Here is a 17,919-nt window from a genome sequence, read left to right as displayed (position 1 = left end):
TAGTGCTGTTTCTGTGGCTGATGTTCTTTTCATTTATTCATTCTGTAATGTGTGTCCTTTGTAGATTCAATTTCCTTCTCTCTGAACAACTTCTTTGGATATTTATTGAAAGGCAGGTCTACTGGCAATAAATTCCTCAATTTTTGTTGTCTGAGAAAGTTTTTATTTCTCCTTCATTTTTAAAGGATATTTTCACAGAGTTCAAAGTTTTAGCTTGATTGTTTTTTCTTTCTCTCAACACTTTAAATATGTCAGTGCACTCTCTTCTTGTTTGCATGGTTTCTGAGGCGAAGTTGGATGTAATTTTTATCTTTGCTCCTCTATAGATAAAGTGTTTTTCCCTATCTGGTTTCTTACAACATTTTTTGTCTTTGATTTTCTGGAGTTTGAATATAATATGCCTGGGTGTAGGGTTTTTTTATTTGTTTGTTCATTTGCATCTATCTTTTTTTTTTTTTTTTGGGGGGACAGAGTCTCGCTCTGTCACCCAGTCTGGAGTGCAGTGGCATGAACTCGGCTCACTGCAAGCTCCGCCTCCCAGGTTCATGCCATTCTCCTGCCTCAGCCTCCTCAATAGCTGGGACTACAGGTGCCCACCACCACAGCCTGCTAATTTTTTTTGTATTTTTTAGTAAATATGGGGTTTCACCGTGTTAGCCAGGATGGTCTCGATCTCCTGACCTCGTGATCTGCCCGCCTCGGCCTCCCAAAGTGCTGAGATTACAGGCGTGAGCCACCGTGCCCGGCTGCATCCATCTTCTGTGGTATTCTCTGAGCTTCCCGAATCTGTGGTATGGTGTCTGGTGTCTGACATTAATTTGGGGGAAATTCTCAGTCATTATTGCTTTAAAAATTTGCTCCTATTCATTTCTGCATTCTTCTTCTGGCATTTCCATTATGTGTATGTTACAACTTTTGTAGTTGTTGTTCCACAGTTTTTGGACATTCTGGGCCCATGCATAGCCTCTGCCATGGTTTTTTTTTTTCAGTCTTTTTTTCTCTTTGCTTTTCAGTTTTGGAAGTTTCTATTGTCATGTCCTCAAGCTCAGAGATTCTTTCCTCAGCCATGTCTCGTCAACCAATGAGCCCATCAAAGACATTCTTCATCTCTGTTACAATGTTTTGATCTCTAGCATTTCTTTTTTATTCTGTCTTAGAATTTCCATATTTTTCCTTACAATATACATCTGTCATTGCATGTTGTCTACTTTTTGCATTAAAGCCCTTAGCATATTAATCATAGTTTAAAAAATTCTAGTCTGATAATTATGACATTCCTGCCATATTTGACTCTGATTCTGATGCTTGCTTGTTCAGTCTCTTCAAATTTTGTGGGTTTTGCCCTTTAGTATGCCTTGTAATTTCTTGTTAAAAGGTGGACATGATGTACTGGCTAAGAGGAACTGCAGTAAATAGGCCTGTAGTGATGTAGTGAGAGGGAAAGCGTTCTCTAATCCTATGATTAGGTTTCAGTCTTTGGGTGAGCCTGTGCCCCTGGACTGTGCCCTTCATCGGTGCTTCTCTGATTCCCCAACCCCCCGTAGGTTGTACAAGATAGGTAGAGGTTATTTCCTTTTCCCTAAGTAGGTTAGGCTCTGATAAAAGAGCAGAATGTTTTGGCATATTTCAAATGGTTACTTCTCCCTTGCTCCTGACAGAAACACAGGGCATTTTCCTTCAATATTTATTATGAGGACCTGGTAGAGCTCCTAGAGGTAAAACTCACAGCAGCATGGGAACCCATCTATTACTGGGTCCCCTGAGGTTGTTGTTGTTTTTTTTTTTTTTTTTGAAATGGAGTCTTGCTTTGTCACCCAGGCTGGAGTGCAGTGGTGTGATCTCGGCTCACTACAACTTCTGCCTCCCAGGCTCAAGCAATTCTCCTGCCTCAGCCTCCCAAATAGCTGAGATTACAGACACATGCCACCACTCCCGACTAATTTTTGTATTTTTGGTAGAGAGAGGATATCACCATGTTGGCCAGGCTGGTCTCGAACTCCTGACCTCAAGTGATCCGGCTGCCTCCCAAAGTGCTGGGATTACAGGTGTGAGCCACCGCACCTGCCCCCCTCCCCAGTGGAGTTTTAAACTCTCAGACTTGTCCACACTGAGCTTGCAGCAATTTGTCAATTACAGTTCAGGTTTTCCTACCCTGACACTGGTTCCCACTGAAGTTTCTGTGCTTAGGTTTTGGCTTCAGTAAGTTGTGATTCTCTGTATTCACCTGTCTGTCTTTCCAATTTGGGGGCGGGCAGCAGATTGACCTGTGACCTTACTTCTCTGACTTACCTAAAGAAGAGTTGTTGATTTTTCAGTTTATTCAGCTTTTTACTTGTTAGGATGGAGTAGCAACTTCTAAGCTCCTTACCTGCCAGACTGGAAACCAGAAGTCTGATTGTCTACTTTTTAAGTTACGTTGCCTTCTCAAAATTAAAAATTACTCACACCAATCCTTCTCAAACTTTTCCAAAAAATGTAAGAGGGAACATCTCTCAGCTCATTCTATGAGGTCAGCACTACCCTGATCCCGAAGCCAGACAGAGACATTATGAGAAAACAAAAACAAAAAACAAAACAAAACAAAACAAACAAAAACTACAGGCCAGTATCTCTTATGATGCAAAAATCCTCAACAAAATACTAGCAAACCAAGTCCAGGAGCATATTAAAAGGATTATACAACATGACTATGTGGGATTTATTCCTGGAATGCAAGGATGTTTCAGTATACAAAAATCAATGTGATACACCACATTAACAGAATGAAAGACAAAATGTGATTATCCCAATTGATGCAGAAAAATCTTTTGACAAAATTCAATACCCTTTCATGACGATAACATGCAACAAACTAGGAATAAAAGGAAATATCAACATAGTACAAGCCATATATGAAAAACCCACAACGAACATCATACTCAATGGTGAAAAACTGAAAGCTTTTCCTCTAAGATCAGGAACAAGACAAGGATGCCCACGTTCACCACTTCTACTCAACACAGTGTTGGAAGTCCTTGCCAGTGCAATTAGGTAAGAAAAATAAAATACATCCAAATTGGAATGGAAGAAGTAAAATTATCACTGTTCACAGATGATATAATCTTTTTTGTAGAAAACCCTAAAAATCACACACACAGACAGACAAACACACACACACACACACACCTGTTAGAACTAGTCAACCAATTCAACAGAGTAGCAGGATACAAAGTCAACACAAAAAAATAAATTGTGGCTGGGCATGGTGGCTCACACCTGTACTCCTGCACTTTGGGAGGCCAAGGCAGGAAGTTTGTTTGAAGCCAAGAGTTGGAGATCAGCCTGGGCAACATAGCAAGACCCTGTCTCAAAAAATTAAAAAAAAAAATTAGCCAGATGTGGTGGTGCAAGCCTGTAGTCCCAGTTACTTGGGAGACTAAGGTGGGAAGATCACTTGAGCTCAAGAGTTCAAGCCTGCAGTGAAGCTATGATTGTGTTACCGCACTCCAGTGACAGGCAGTGAGCTATGACTGTGCCACTGCACTCTAGTGGCAGACCATGACACTGTCTCTTAAAAAAAGTAAATAAAAATTTAAAAAATCAGTTGCATTTATATGCACCAAAAATGAACACTTCAAAAGAAATTAAGGAAATAATTCCATCTACAATAGCATAGAAAAGAATAAAATACTTAGGAATTAACCTAACCAAGGAGGTGAAACACTTGTGTGCAATGAAAACAACAAAATATTCCTGAAGGAAATTAAAGGAAACATAAATGAATTGAAAGACATCCTATGTTAATGGATTGGAAGACAATATTGTTAAGGTGTCAATATTGTTAAGATGTCAATTTATAGATTTAATGCAATCTCAATCAAAAATCCTATGCCATTTCTTGCAGAAATAGAAAAACTCATCCAAAAATTCATATAGAATCTCAAGGGGCCAGGCACGGTGGCTTACGCCTGTAATCCCAGCACTTTGGGAGGCCAAGGTGGGCAGATCACAAGGTCAGGGGATCTAGACCATCCTGGCTGATATGGTGAAACCCCATCTCTACTAAAAACGCAAAAAATTAGCCGGGCATGGTGGCGGGAGCCTGTAGTCCCAGCTATTCGGGAGGCTGAGCCAGGAGAATGGCATGAACCCGGGAGGCGGAGCTTGCAGTGAGCCGAAATCGCACCACTGTACTCCAACCTGGGTGACAGAGCAAGACTCTATCTCAAAAAAAAAAAAAAAAATCTCAAGGGACACTGAATAGCCAAAATAACTCTAAAAAGAACAAAGTTAAAGGACTCATATTTCTGGATTTCAAAACTTACTACAAAGCCACAGTAATCAAAACAGTGTGGTACTGGCATAAAGACAAACATATAGACCAATGGAATAGAATAAGGAGTCCAGAAATAAGTCCTTTTGTATATGGCCAAATGATTTTCTACAAGGGTGCCAAGACCATTCAATAGGAAAACAATAGTCTTCAACAAACAGTGCTGGGAAAACTGATTATCTACATGAAAAAGAATGAAGTTGAACCCTTATCTAACACCATATAAAAATTAACTCAAAATGGATCCATTACCTAAATGTAAGACCTAAAATTATAAAACTCTCAGAAACATAGGGCAAAACTTTGTGGCTTTGGATTTGGCAATGATTGTTTGGATATGACACCAAAGGCATAGACAATGAAAGAAAAAGACAAATTGGACTTCATGAAAATTTAAAAAATTTGTTCATCAAAAGACATCATCAGCAGAGTTAAAAGACAACCCATAGAATGGGAGAAAATCTTTGCAAATCATATCAGATAAGGGATTACTATCCAGAATATATGGAGAACTCCTAAAACTCAACAACAAGAAAGCAGATAACCTGATTTAAAAATGGGCAAAGGACTTGAGTAGGCATTCCTACAAAGAAGATATACAAATGGCCAATAAGTACATGAAAAGATGCTCAACATCACTAATCATTAGAGAAATATAAATCAAAACTACAAAGAGATACCACCACACACCAATTAGGACGGCTACTATCAAAACTAAAACAGAAAATAATGAATGTTGGTGAGGATGTGGAGAAATTGGAACCCTTGTGCACTATTGGGAATGTGTAATAGGGCAGTTTCTCAAAAAATTAAACAGAATTACCATATGATCCAGCAACTCGACTTCTGGCTATATATGCAAAAGAACTGAAATGGGGTCTTAAAGAGATATTTATACATCAATTGTATTAGTCAGGGTTCTCCGATGAAACAGATCCAAGTGTGTGTGTGTGTGTGTGTGTGTGTAAATATATGCCAATGGTAAAAGTACAGGGTCTGAGTCAGAAGGCAGAACCAAGAATGCTTATGTCCAAGGGCAGGAGAAGATAGATGTCCCAGTTCAAACAGGGAGAGTGAATTTACCCTTCCTCTGTCTTTTTGTTCTATTCAGGCCTTCAGTGGAATGGATAATGCCCACCCACATTGGTGAGAGTGATCTTCTTTACCAATTCAAATGCTATTCTCTTCTGGGAACATCATCACAGACATACCTAGAAATACTGTTTTACCATGTATCTGGGCATCTCTTAGCCCAGTCAAGTTGACATATAAAATTAACCATCATATCCATGTTTATAAGCAGCATTATTCACAATAGCTAAAATGTAGAAGTACTGCAAGTGTCTATTGACAGATGAATGGATAATCTAAATGTGGTATATACACACAAAGCATTACGAAAGAAGGAAATTCTGACACATGCTACAACATAGATGAACCTTGAGTATATTATGCTAAGTTAAATAACCCAGTCACGAAAAGACAAATGCTGTATGATTCCACTTATATTGGGTATTCAGAGTAGTCAAAATCATACAGAAAGTAGAATGGTGGATGCCAGAGACTGCAGGAGGTGAGAGTTATTGTTTAATGTTTATACAGTTTCAGTTTACAACATAAAATTAATTCTGGAGGTAGATGGGAGCACATTACATGTTTTCTTTTTGGAGATGGGATCTCACTCTGTTGCCCAGGCTGGAGTGAAGTTTTGTGATCATAGCTCATTGCAGCCTTAACTGTCTGGGCTCAAGTGATCCTTCCACCCCAGGCACCAAAACAGCTAAGACCACAGGTGCACACCACTACGCCTGGCTAATTATTATTATTTGTAAAGGCCAGGTATTGCTATGTTGCCCAGGCTGGTGTTGAACCCCTGGGCTCAAGTGATCATCCTGCCCTGGCCTCCCAAAGTACTGGGATTACAGGTGTGTGCCACCACACCTGGCCAGAATATTTAATACTACTGAACTGTACATTTAAACATGGTTAGGCTGGGCGTGATGCCTCACGCCTATAATCCCAGCACTTTGGGAAGCCAAGGAGGGTGGATTGCTTGAGCCCAGGAGTTTGACACCAGCCTGGGCAACATGGTGAAACCCTGTCTCTACAAAAACATTAACCAGGCGTGGTGGCACACGCCTGTAGTCCCAGTTACTCTGGCGGCTGAGGCGGGAGGATCGCTCGAACCCGGGAGGTGGATCTCGCCACTGCACTCCAGCCTGAGCAACAGAGTGAGACCCTGTCCAAAAAAAAAAAAAAAAGATTTAAGATAGTAAATTTTATGTGTATTTTACCACAATTATTAAAATTGAAAAAATCCCCATGGGTCACTGGTTTACCAATTTAGCCATTTTCACCACTTTTAGATTGCATTTTCCTTCTCTATCTCAGCATTCTGGCTAAAGGAAAAGCAAAATTTCTTACAAGAATGAATGATTCTCCAGTGTGGCTGCTCCTGAAAGGAACAATGAGACTTTTGTTATTTCACCACAAGATTGAGAAAGAAATAAACAAGTGATAAATGCCAAGACCCCTTCTTATTCATTCCACATCCTGGTAATCTGAGGCATGGTGTGGCTTTTACTCCAAGCATATGAATACTTACAATCAGAAGCTGCCTCTCCTTTCCCTCACTTTATCATTATTGCCATCATTTATGACAATGGAGGGAGTGTCTCACTGGATGATATTTGGGGTTCTTTCTTCAGTGGTCCGCCATACCGAGCATTTATTTGTGCTGTTCTCCATCTTTCACATCTACCACTTTTCAAAAGTCCCTGAGAGTCAATAAGACATGAGACTCAAACAACTGCTTCACATCTAAGTGTATGTCTTTAAAAATCTCTCTTTTTCCATGTTTATGTCTGATGTGTTTTGTTATGGCACAGTGGCATGTAGTATTGGTTCATAAGTGAATCAGTGTACATCTGTGGAGGGCGAATGCTCAATTTTAGATCTACACATGAAAGCTTTTTTCCAGCGCAGGAGCCTTGCTTTCTCCAACTAAGCCTTAATTACCCAAATGCCCATGTGTTGTGCCTTTGGCGTCTTGAAATGATACCAACTGGTAAAATCTGATGGGAGATAAAAGTTAGATGTCCAGAAGCATAAAAGTCAGAGAGAGAGGCTCTTTATGGCATAGAGAAAGCTGCAGAACTGCTCCATGGTGTGCAAAACTCATCAGCACATGAAACTAGTGAGTGGAGATAGTCACCTTCAACCACTTTGTAATTTCTACCAATTCACTTGGGGCCAGTGTCCCTTATTCACCAAGATTCACATTGGTCCTTTTGATTATTTGGCGTGAGGAGGCCCCCAGACATGCTAAACTGTCATGCAGGGAGAGAGGAAAAGCTGGGAACCAGCCTTCGCTTAAAAGGGCTTTGACAATGGAGGCAAATAATAACATTTTGGGAACATTTATATAAGTAATTATATAATTTCTGATTCAGTAGCTGGTTCATAAATACATGAGTAATTGGGAGTATCTGAGTGGAGACAAGAATGAGCATTAATGTAGGACTGATTCTGAATTACAGCTCCTGGCACTAGTAGGTTTCAATATACATAGTCTGCTGAAAGGTAATTTTCTCTGTGATATTCCTGGTATCCCTAAGGAGGGAAGTATAATTTTAGGTACATACTGACAAAATTTGAACACAAGGTACTTAGATGGAAGTTATAGTCTGTTTTAGAAATGAAATTGAAGGATGCAGTAGCTATTGCTTTGGCAAAGGATTTTTGGCTGATGCAGTGTATGGTTATTGATTTTATGATTCTTATCATATGGCACCTAATGTATCAGTTGACTTGTGAAAACAGTGTTTCGGTTTAATGGTTGTTAGGGATTTACATACAACTTCAAATTTGCCTCCTTGTTAATAGTAGAAAAGAGTAGTATGGAAGCATTACTTCCAGCTGCTTTTTGAAGTGTCCACCAAAATGAATGACTTTTTCCTTTCTTCACGCAGATTTCCTCCTAGAGTGCCAAGATCTTTTCCATTCAACACCTCAGTCGTGTACAAAAAGACTGTGTTTGTAGAATTCACGGATCACCTTTTCAACATCGCTAAGCCAAGGCCACCCTGGATGGGTAATAAAAACAATGTTGAATTTTAATTATGAAATTGGGTATCTTACTTTCTATCACAGATTCCCCAAGCTTGAGGTTGCAGTTAAAAAGTGCAGCTGCCAAAGAGAATGTTTCCCTAACTGCTACCTATAGGGAAATACACTGACTGCATTTTCTGTCTTTTTGCTGGGCTGTCTTCCTCTGCTTGGTCTATGCCAACTGCTTACCTCCACTTAGATGTCAAATAAAGTATGTAACAACATGTTATGACAGGACATTTTCTGTCTTAGAATTGTTGCTGAGAATTATAGGTGGGAAGTATCCCCTTATTCTTTTTTTTTTTTTTTTTTTTTTGAGACGGAGTCTTTGCTCAGTTGCCCAGGCTGGAGTGCAGTGGCACGATCTTGGCTCACTGCAACCTCCGCCTCCCGGGTTCACGCCATTCTCCTGCCTCAGCCTCCCAAGTAGCTACAACTACAGACGCCCGCCACCACGCCTAGCTAATTTTTTTTTTTTTTTGTATTTTTAGTAGAGACGGGATTTCATCATGTTAGCCAGGATGGTCTCGATCTCCTGACCTTGTGATCCACCCGCCTTGGCCTCCCGAAGTGCTGGGATTACAGGCGTGAGCCACCGCACCCAGCCAAGTATCCCCTTATTCTAAAGAGAGATATCAGCCTTTCGATTTAGAACTTGTTCAGGTAGTAGTCCAAAATTGGTTCTGCAAGCCTTAGGCCCTGACTCACCTCCAACCTTGTATAAAAAAAGGCTAGGAACTTATGAAAGACTTTAGATTTGAATATTTATTTGGAGAGCCTCTTTGGTGTTTTATGTGTTGCTTACCCCATGGGGGGTGGGAGGCCTGTCCCTCATGTCAAGGAATAATGAAGGAGGCTTCAGGAAAACCACTTAGAAGACTGGACAAGGTACCTATGGAACTTGGGAGACATTGACCACTGCCTGGTTTTTATCTGGAGAAATTTTCAAGGTCGGAGGCCAAAAGGACTTCTCCCGATGGAATAGCAGGGGGAGTGGGCAATAGTGGGAGCTAACTGCACTACCATTGTTAAGTGTAAGGCCAGGAAGGTCACTGAATGGGACTTGTCTTACAAAGACTCTGCCTGAGAGGTCTTCTTGCCAGGATTAGATAACCCTAACAGAAAAAGCCTGTATGGGTTGTACTGCCAGAAGCAGAATCTGAGAGGAGAGATACAAGTGACCAGCTGGAGAAGGTATATCCCATGCCAAGATCAGGAGCAGTGGGGTGTCTCCATGTTGGCAGGGAGAGGTCTCCAAAGAACTCATAAGTTCCCTAAGAAAGAAAGGCAGAATTTTGGTATGTGTCACAACTAGGGAGTACTAATGCCCTTCACCCACTTTTTGATGGGGTTGTTTGTTTTTTTCTTCTAGATTTGTTTCAGTTCTTTGTAGATTCTGGATATTAGCCCTTTGTCAGATGAGTAGGTTGCGAAAATTTTCTCCCATTTTGTAGGTTGCCTGTTCACTCTGATAGTAGTTTCTTTTGCTGTGCAGAAGCTCTTTAGTTTAGTTAGATCCCATTTGTCAATTTTGGCTTTTGTTGCCATTGCTTTTGGTGTTTTAGACATGAAGTCCTTGCCCATGCCTATGTCCTAAATGGTATTGCCTAGGTTTTCTTCTAGGGTTTTTATGGTTTTAGGTCTAACATGTAAGTCTTTAATCCATCTTGAATTAATTTTTGTAATAGGTGTAAGGAAGGGATCCAGTTTCAGCTTTCTACATATGGCTAGCCAGTTTTCCCAGCACCGTTTATTAAATAGGGAATCCTTTTCCCATTGCTTGTTTTTGTCAGGTTTGTCAAAGATCAGATAGTTGTAGATATGCGGCATTATTTCTGAGGGCTCTGTTCTGATCCATTGATCTATGTCTCTGTTGTGGTACCAGTACCATGCTGTTTTCGTTACTGTAGCCTTGTAGTATAGTTTGCAGTCAGGTAGCGTGATGCCTCCAGCTTTGTTCTTTTGGCTTAGGATTGACTTGGTGACGCGGGCTCTTTTTTGGTTCCATATGAACTTTAAAGTAGTTTTTTCCAATTCTGTGAAGGAAGTCATTGGTAGCTTGATGGGGATGGCATTGAATCTATAAATTACCTTGGGCAGTATGGCCATTTTCACGATATTGATTCTTCCAACCCATGAGCATGGAATGTTCTTCCATTTGTTTATATCCTCTTTTATTTCATTGAGCGGTGGTTTGTAGTTCTCCTTGAAGAGGTCCTTCACATCCCTTGTAAGTTGGATTCCTAGGTATTTTATTCTCTTTGAAGCAATTGTGAATGGGAGTTCACTCATGATTTGGCTCTCTGTTTGTCTGTGATTGGTGTACAAGAATGCTTGTGATTTTTGTACATTGATTTTGTATCCTGAGACTTTGCTGAAGTTGCTAATCAGCTTAAGGAGATTTTGGGCTGAGACAATGGGGTTTTCTAGATATACAATCATGTCATCTGCAAACAAGAACAATTTGACTTCCTCTTTTCCTAATTGAATACCCTTTATTTCCTTCTCCTGGCTAATTGCCCTGGCCAGAACTTCCAGCACTATATTGAATAGGAGTGGTGAGAGAGGGCATCCCTGTCTTGTGCCAGTTTTCAAAGGGAATGCTTCCAGTTTTTGCCCATTCAGTATGATATTGGCTGTGGGTTTGTCATACATAGCTCTTATTAATTTGAGATACGTCTCATCGATACCTAATTTATTGAGAGTTTTTAGCATGAAGGGTTGTTGAATTTTGTCAAAGGCCTTTTCTGCATCTATTGAGATAATCATGTGGTTTTTGTCTTTGGTTCTGTTTATATGCTGGATTACCTTTATTGATTTGCATATGTTGAACCAGCCTTGCATCCCAGGGATGAAGCCCACTTGATCATGGTGGATAAGCTTTTTGATGTGCTGCTGGATTCGGTTTGCCAGTATTTTATTGAGGATTTTTGCATCAATGTTCATCAAGGATATTGGTCTGAAATTCTCTTTTTTGGTTGTGTCTCTGCCGGGCTTTGGTATCAGGATGATGCTGGCCTCATAAAATGTGTTAGGGAGGATTCCTTCTTTTTCTATTAATTGGAATAGTTTCAGAAGGAATGGTACCAGTTCCTCCTTGTACCTCTGGTAGAATTCGGCTGTGAATCCATCAGGTCCTGGACTCTTTTTGGTTGGTAAGCTATTGATTATTGCCACAATTTCAGAGCCTGTTATTGGTCTATTCAGAGATTCAACTTCTTCCTGGTTTAGTCTTGGGAGAATGTATTTGTCGAGGAATTTATCCATTTCTTCTAGATTTTCTAGTTTATTTGCGTAGAGGTGTTTGTAGTATTCTCTGATGGTAAATTGTATTTCTGTGGGATTGGTGGTGATATCCCCTTTATCATTTTTTATTGCATCTATTTGATTCTTCTCTCTTTTCTTGTTTATTAGTCTTGCTAGTGGTCTATCAATTTTGTTGATCTTTTCAAAAAACCAGCTCCTGGATTCATTAATTTTTTGAAGGGTTTTTTGTGTCTCTATTTCCTTCAGTTCTGCTCTAATCTTAGTTATTTCTTGCCTTCTGCTAGATTTTGAATGTGTTTGCTCTTGCTTCTCTAGTTCTTTTAATTGTGACATTAGGGTGTCAATTTTAGATCTTTCCTGCTTTCTCTTGTGGGCATTTAGTGCTATAAATTTCCCTCTACACACTGCTTTGAACGTGTCCCAGAGATTCTGGTATGTTGTGTCTTTGTTCTCGTTGATTTCAAAGAACATCTTTATTTCTGCCTTCATTTCATTATGTACCCAGTAGTCATTCAGGAACAGGTTGTTCAGTTTCCATGTAGTTGAGCGATTTTGAGTGAGCTTCTTAATCCTGAGTTCTAGTTTGATTGCACTGTGGTCTGAGAGACAGTTTGTTATAATTTCTGTTCTTTTACATTTGCTGAGGAGAGCTTTACTTCCAACTATGTGGTCAGTTTTGGAATAGGTGTGGTGTGGTGCTGAAAAAAATGTATATTCTGTTGACTTGGGGTGGAGAGTTCTGTAGATGTCTATTAGGTCCACTTGGTGCAGAGCTGAGTTCAATTCCTGGATATCCTTACTAACTTTCTGTCTCGTTGGTCTGTCTAATGTTGACAGTGGGGTGTTAAAATCTCCCATTATTATTGTGTGGGAGTTTAAGTCTCTTTGTAGGTCAGTCAGGACTTGCTTTATGAATCTGGGTGCTCCTGTATTGGGTGCATATATATTTAGGATAGTTAGCTCTTCTTGTTGAAGTGATCCCTTTACCGTTATGTAATGGCCTTCTTTGTCTCTTTTGATCTTTGTTGGTTTAAAATCTATTTTATCAGAGACTAGGATTGCAACCCCTGCCTTTTTTTGTTTTCCATTTGCTTGGTAGATCTTCCTCTATCCCTTTATTTTGAGTCTATGTGTGTCTCTGCAGGTGAGATGGGTTTCCTGAATACAGCACACTGATGGGTGTTGACTCCGTATCCAATTTGCCAGTCTGTGTCTTTTAATTGGAGCATTTAGCCTATTTACATTTAAAGTTAATATTGTTTTGTGTGAATTTGATCCTGTCATTATGATGTTAGTTGGTTATTTTGCTCATTAGTTGATGCAGTTTCTTCCTAGCCTCAATGGTCTTTACGATTTGGCATGTTTTTGCAGTGGCTGGTACCAGTTGTTCCTTTCCATGTTTAGTGCTTCCTTCAGGAGCTCTTTTAGGGTAGGCCTGGTGGTGACAAAATCACTCAGCATTTGCTTGTCTGTAAAGTATTTTATTTGTCCTTCACTTCTGAAGCTTAGTTTGGCTGGATATGAGATTCTGGGTTGAAAATTCTTTTCTTTAAGAATGTTGAATATCGGCCCCCACTCTCTTCTGGCTTGTAGAGTTTCTTCCGAGAGATCAGCTGTTAGTCCGATGGGCTTCCCTTTGTGGGTAACCCGACCTTTCTCTCTGGCTGCCCTTGACATTTTTTCCTTCATTTCAACCTTGGTGAATCTGACAATTATGTGTCTTGGAGTTGCTCTTCTCGAGGAGTATCTTTGTGGCGTTCTCTGTATTTCCTGAATCTGCACTTGATCTTAGCCAAAAGGCCGAGAAGCGATATTTCCTGAATCTGAATGTTGGCCTGCCTTGCTAGATTGGGGAAGTTCTCCTGGATAATGTCTTGCAGAGTGTTTTCCAACTTGGTTCCATTCTCCCCATCACTTTCAGGTACACCAATCAGACGTAGGTTTGGTCTTTTCACATAGTCCCATATTTCTTGGAGGCTTTGTCCATTTCTTTTTATTCTTTTTTCTCTAAACTTCTCTTTTCGCTTCATTTCATTCATCTTCCATCGCTGATACCCTTTCTTCCAGTTGTTCGCATCGGCTACCGAGGCTTCTGCAATCTTCACGTAGTTCTGGAAACTTGGCTTTCAGCTCCATCAGCTCCTTTAAGCCCTTCTCTGCGTTGGTTATTTTAGTTATACATTCATCTATTTTTTTTTCAAAGTTTTTAACTTCTTTGCCATTGGTTTGAATTTCCTCCTGTAGCTTGGAGTAGCTTGATCGTTTGAAGCCTTCTTCTCTCATCTCGTCAAAGTCATTCTCCGTCCAGCTTTGTTCCATTGCTGGTGAGGAACTGCATTCCTTTGGAGGAGGAGAGGTGCTCTGCTCTTTAGAATTTCCAGTTTTTCTGCTCTGTTTTTTCCCCATCTTTGTGGTTTTATCTACTTTTGGTCTTTGATGATGGTGATGTACAGATGGGTTTTTGGTGTGGGTGTCCTTTCTATTTGTTAGTTTTCCTTCTACCAGACAGGACCCTCAGCTGCAGGTCTGTTGGAGTTTGCTAGAGGTCCACTCCAGACCCTGTTTTGCTAGGTGTCAGCAGCAGTGGCTGCAGAACAGCGGATTTTTGTGGACTGCAAATTCAGCTGTCTGATCGTTCCTCTGGAAGTTTTGTCTCAGAGGAGTACCTGGCCGAGTGAGGTGTCAGTCTGCCCCTACTGGGGGGTGCCTCCCAGTTAGGCTTCTTGGGGGTCAGGGACCCACTTTAGGAGGCAGTCTGCCCGTTCTCAGATCTCCAGCTGCATGCTGGGAGAACCACTACTCTCCTCAAAGCTGTCAGACAGGGACATTTAAGTCTGCAGAGGTTACTGCTGCCTTTTTGTTTGTCTGTGCCCTGCCCCCAGAGGTGGAGCCTACAGAGGCAGGCAGGCCTTCTTGAGCTGTGGTGGGCTCCACCCAGTTTGAGCTTCCTGGCTGCTTTGTTTACCTAAGCAAGCCTGGGCAATGGCGGGCGCCCCTCCCCCAGCCTTGCTGCCACCTTGCAGTTTGATCTCAGACTGCTGTGCTAGCAATCAGCGAGACTCCGTGGGCGTAGGACCCTCCGAGCCAGGTGCGGGACACAATCTCCTGGTGTGCCGTTTTCCAAGCCCGTTGGAAAAGCGCAGTATTAGGGTTGGAGTGACCCGATTTTCCAGGTGCCGTCTGTTACCCCTTTCTTTGACTAGGAAAGGGAACTCCCTGACCCCTTGCACTTCCCGAGTGAGGCAATGCCTCGCCCTGCTTTGGCTCGAGCACGTTGTGCTGCACCGACTGTCCTGCACCCACTGTTTGGCACTCCCTAGTGAGATGAACCCGGTACCTCAGATGGAAATGCAGAAATCACCCGTCTTCTGCGTCGCTCATGCTGGGAGCTGTAGACCGGAGCTGTTCCTATTCGGCCATCTTGGCTCCACCCTCTGCATGATCTGTCTTGTTTGCTACTGCACCTCCAGTGCATAAGACAGTTCCTAGAATATAGTAGGAGCTCTAGTTGAATGAATGAATGAATGAATTGAATGATTGCCAGAAATCTTTCCTCAGAGCAACCATAAGGTTAGGCTGATGTTGGCAGCAAGTAAATACTACTTTTTATCAATAATTACAGGGGCATTCTTCTCCACTGTGACCTTGACTCTAACTTTTGTAATAACAGGCTTTCTGGAGTACTATCCTGAAGTGACCTTTGGTGGACATCTCATTCTTACAGGTCTGCTGGGTCCTACCATCCAGGCTGAGGTTTATGACACAGTGGTCATTACACTTAAGAACATGGCTTCCCATCCTGTCAGTCTTCATGCTGTTGGTGTATCCTACTGGAAAGCTTCTGAGGGTGAGTCAAATGCCCTCCTATTGTCCTGTCATTCTACAAATAGAACAGTGAGATGTATGTGCTTTGTAATGGTGGCACACCTGGAGTTGGATCCATTCTCTTAAATACAAACTTACTGAAAAATAATAATAACAACAATAATGACTAATATGTATTGAGTTGAAGGTTGTACAGCTAGTAAGTGGTGGAATCAGGATTCAAACCTAGCCCCATCTAACTCCAGAACTTATGCTTGGAACCACTGTGCTACAGTGCAAGCATTCATATAAATAATGTTGAATTTGGTTCATGTAACTGAAAAGTTCCATGGAGTCAGTCAAGTATGGCTGGATCCAAGGATTCAAGTGATGCTCTCAGCATTGTGGTCATTTTTCTCCCACCATGTCAACTGGGCTGTCCTTTTTGGTTTCATTCTAAGGCAGGCTTTTCTAATATGATGGCAAAGATAGCCACTGGCAGCTCAAGGCTTATCTCATTCTTACAGATTGTGATCCAGGAGTGGGAAGGAAGCCTCTATCCCAGTATTTCTTGATGTTGAGTGGTATGGAAGAGTTAGAAAGCAGGAGGCAGCATCAGTCTCACTCAATCCAATGACAATGGCCAGGATGATGGAGTTCTTCAGCACTCTCTTGAGAAAGGGTTCTGGTAGAAGGAGCAAACCGAGAGACCTAGTGGTCTCCGCACCAAGGACATATTGTTTTATGAAGCCAAATAGAGTTGCAGTGTTAGTTATTTGAGAGGTAGTTAAAGTTAATTTGCTTGTAGGGCATCTTGATTTGAGACAGACAACTATATTTTTTCCACCTGTATGAAAATATCTCCCTGAATTTCCAAATCTCCAAAATTTCTGCTTTACCTGGGTCACACAGACCTCTTTAATACAAATGAACATGGTCTGGAGATTGATGTGGGCAAGCTAGAGTGCAAAATAGATTCCTATAGTAGATCCTGTTTGCAGGTAATCCAAAACCCAGGGAAGTCAATGAAGGGTAGAAAGCATAAACTGAAGGAAGCACAGTTAGATTGGCCAGTAATTACAACCATGTTCTGCCTACGTCTCTGCTCATTTTTAGAAATTGAAAATTCTTTCAACTCTTTTAGGGTCCTAACTGAACGTTATGTGTGCTTCTTAACATTTACTAGATTATAAATATCTCAAGATAGGAAAATCCATCTTATTTATTGCTGTGTCCTTAGCATATAACATATTGCCTACCCTATAGTGGATACTCAATACAAGAATGAGGGTGTAGTGGACACCAGTCACTTTTTCTTCCTAAAATTAAACATTTCTCACCTGTGTACTCCCTAGGAATTGCTTTTCTGAATATACTTCAAACAGAACCTGCCATTTTCTTAAAGCCCATGCCTCCCTGGCCATAGCAATTGATCTAGGAGTGAGCAGTTGACATGGGTATCCCACCTCCTTGGCCACAGTTGATTGGTCCAGAGATGGGCACCTTACCCAAGCTAGGCCAATGAGAGTACTTGCGCTAGCATTTTGAAATTTATGAGAAAAAGGACCTACTATTACCAGGTAATCCTATACTTAGGGGATGGAGCCCAAATATATGATAAAATCAAGATTCTACTACTTCATGTATATCATGTGGGCCATGGATCTTATAGGAGTCTTAAGGGGGTGTTGGTCTTGTCCTTTTCATAGTTGCCTAGCTCTTTTCAGGCATGCTGCACAGGCAGGACAACCTACCTTTATCTGCTCCTTCTATACCACTGATCCTACCCTAAACACGCAGCTGTATAATCAGAGACAGGAAGCCATGGCAAATGTGGAGGGTCTGGACTTCGCTATATCTTAAAGAGTTACATGTAATCGTAATTCAACATTGGGGAAATTTTCCAAAAATTGGTGGAGAAAAGAGTGGCCAATGCAATTTTATCTTTTTCTTTTCTGCTGACATCAGGGAGAGAAAAGAACTTTAAAATCACAATTATGGGGAGATAATATTTTAAAATCCAGCTCAAGTTAAACCCATCAGAAAAGGTAACACCTTTTGGGACCCCCAAATGGCCACATCTTATCCAGTGAGGGGACACCAACCATAGAGTCTATACTGCACAGTTCAAATGGTAGCCGTGAGCTATCAGGCACTTGAAATGTGGTGAGTCCTACTTGAGACATACTGTAAAATACACACCAGATTTCAAAGGCTAATTACAAAAAAGACTAAAAATATCTCATTCATTGTTTATAAGTTGAAATGCTTATATTTGGATATACTAGGTTAAATGAAATACATTATTAAAATAATTTCACCTGTTTCTTTTTACTTTTCTTAATGGGACTACCAGAAAATTTAAAATTACATATGTGGTTTGCATTATATTTCTGTTGAACAGCACTCATCTGTACACTTCCAGT

The 17,919-nt window shown here is 40.9% G+C and overlaps 1 protein-coding gene across 2 annotated transcripts in view; it reads left to right on the top strand.

Moving 5' to 3' along the window:
* F8 (coagulation factor VIII) overlaps positions 1-17,919 on the top strand; it is a 218,037-nt gene that overhangs the window by 22,312 nt on the left and 177,806 nt on the right. For both annotated transcript variants that reach the window (XM_063634645.1, XM_055269168.2), the window contains 2 exons: positions 8,284-8,405; positions 15,414-15,536. In XM_063634645.1, the coding sequence (XP_063490715.1) occupies positions 8,284-8,405; positions 15,414-15,536 (245 nt within the window). The remainder of the gene's footprint in view (positions 1-8,283; positions 8,406-15,413; positions 15,537-17,919) is intronic.

Source organism: Symphalangus syndactylus, chromosome X, assembly GCF_028878055.3.
Source record: "Symphalangus syndactylus isolate Jambi chromosome X, NHGRI_mSymSyn1-v2.1_pri, whole genome shotgun sequence".
Classification (NCBI taxonomy): domain Eukaryota; kingdom Metazoa; phylum Chordata; class Mammalia; order Primates; family Hylobatidae; genus Symphalangus; species Symphalangus syndactylus.
This window is presented reverse-complemented; position numbering and strand designations above follow the sequence as displayed.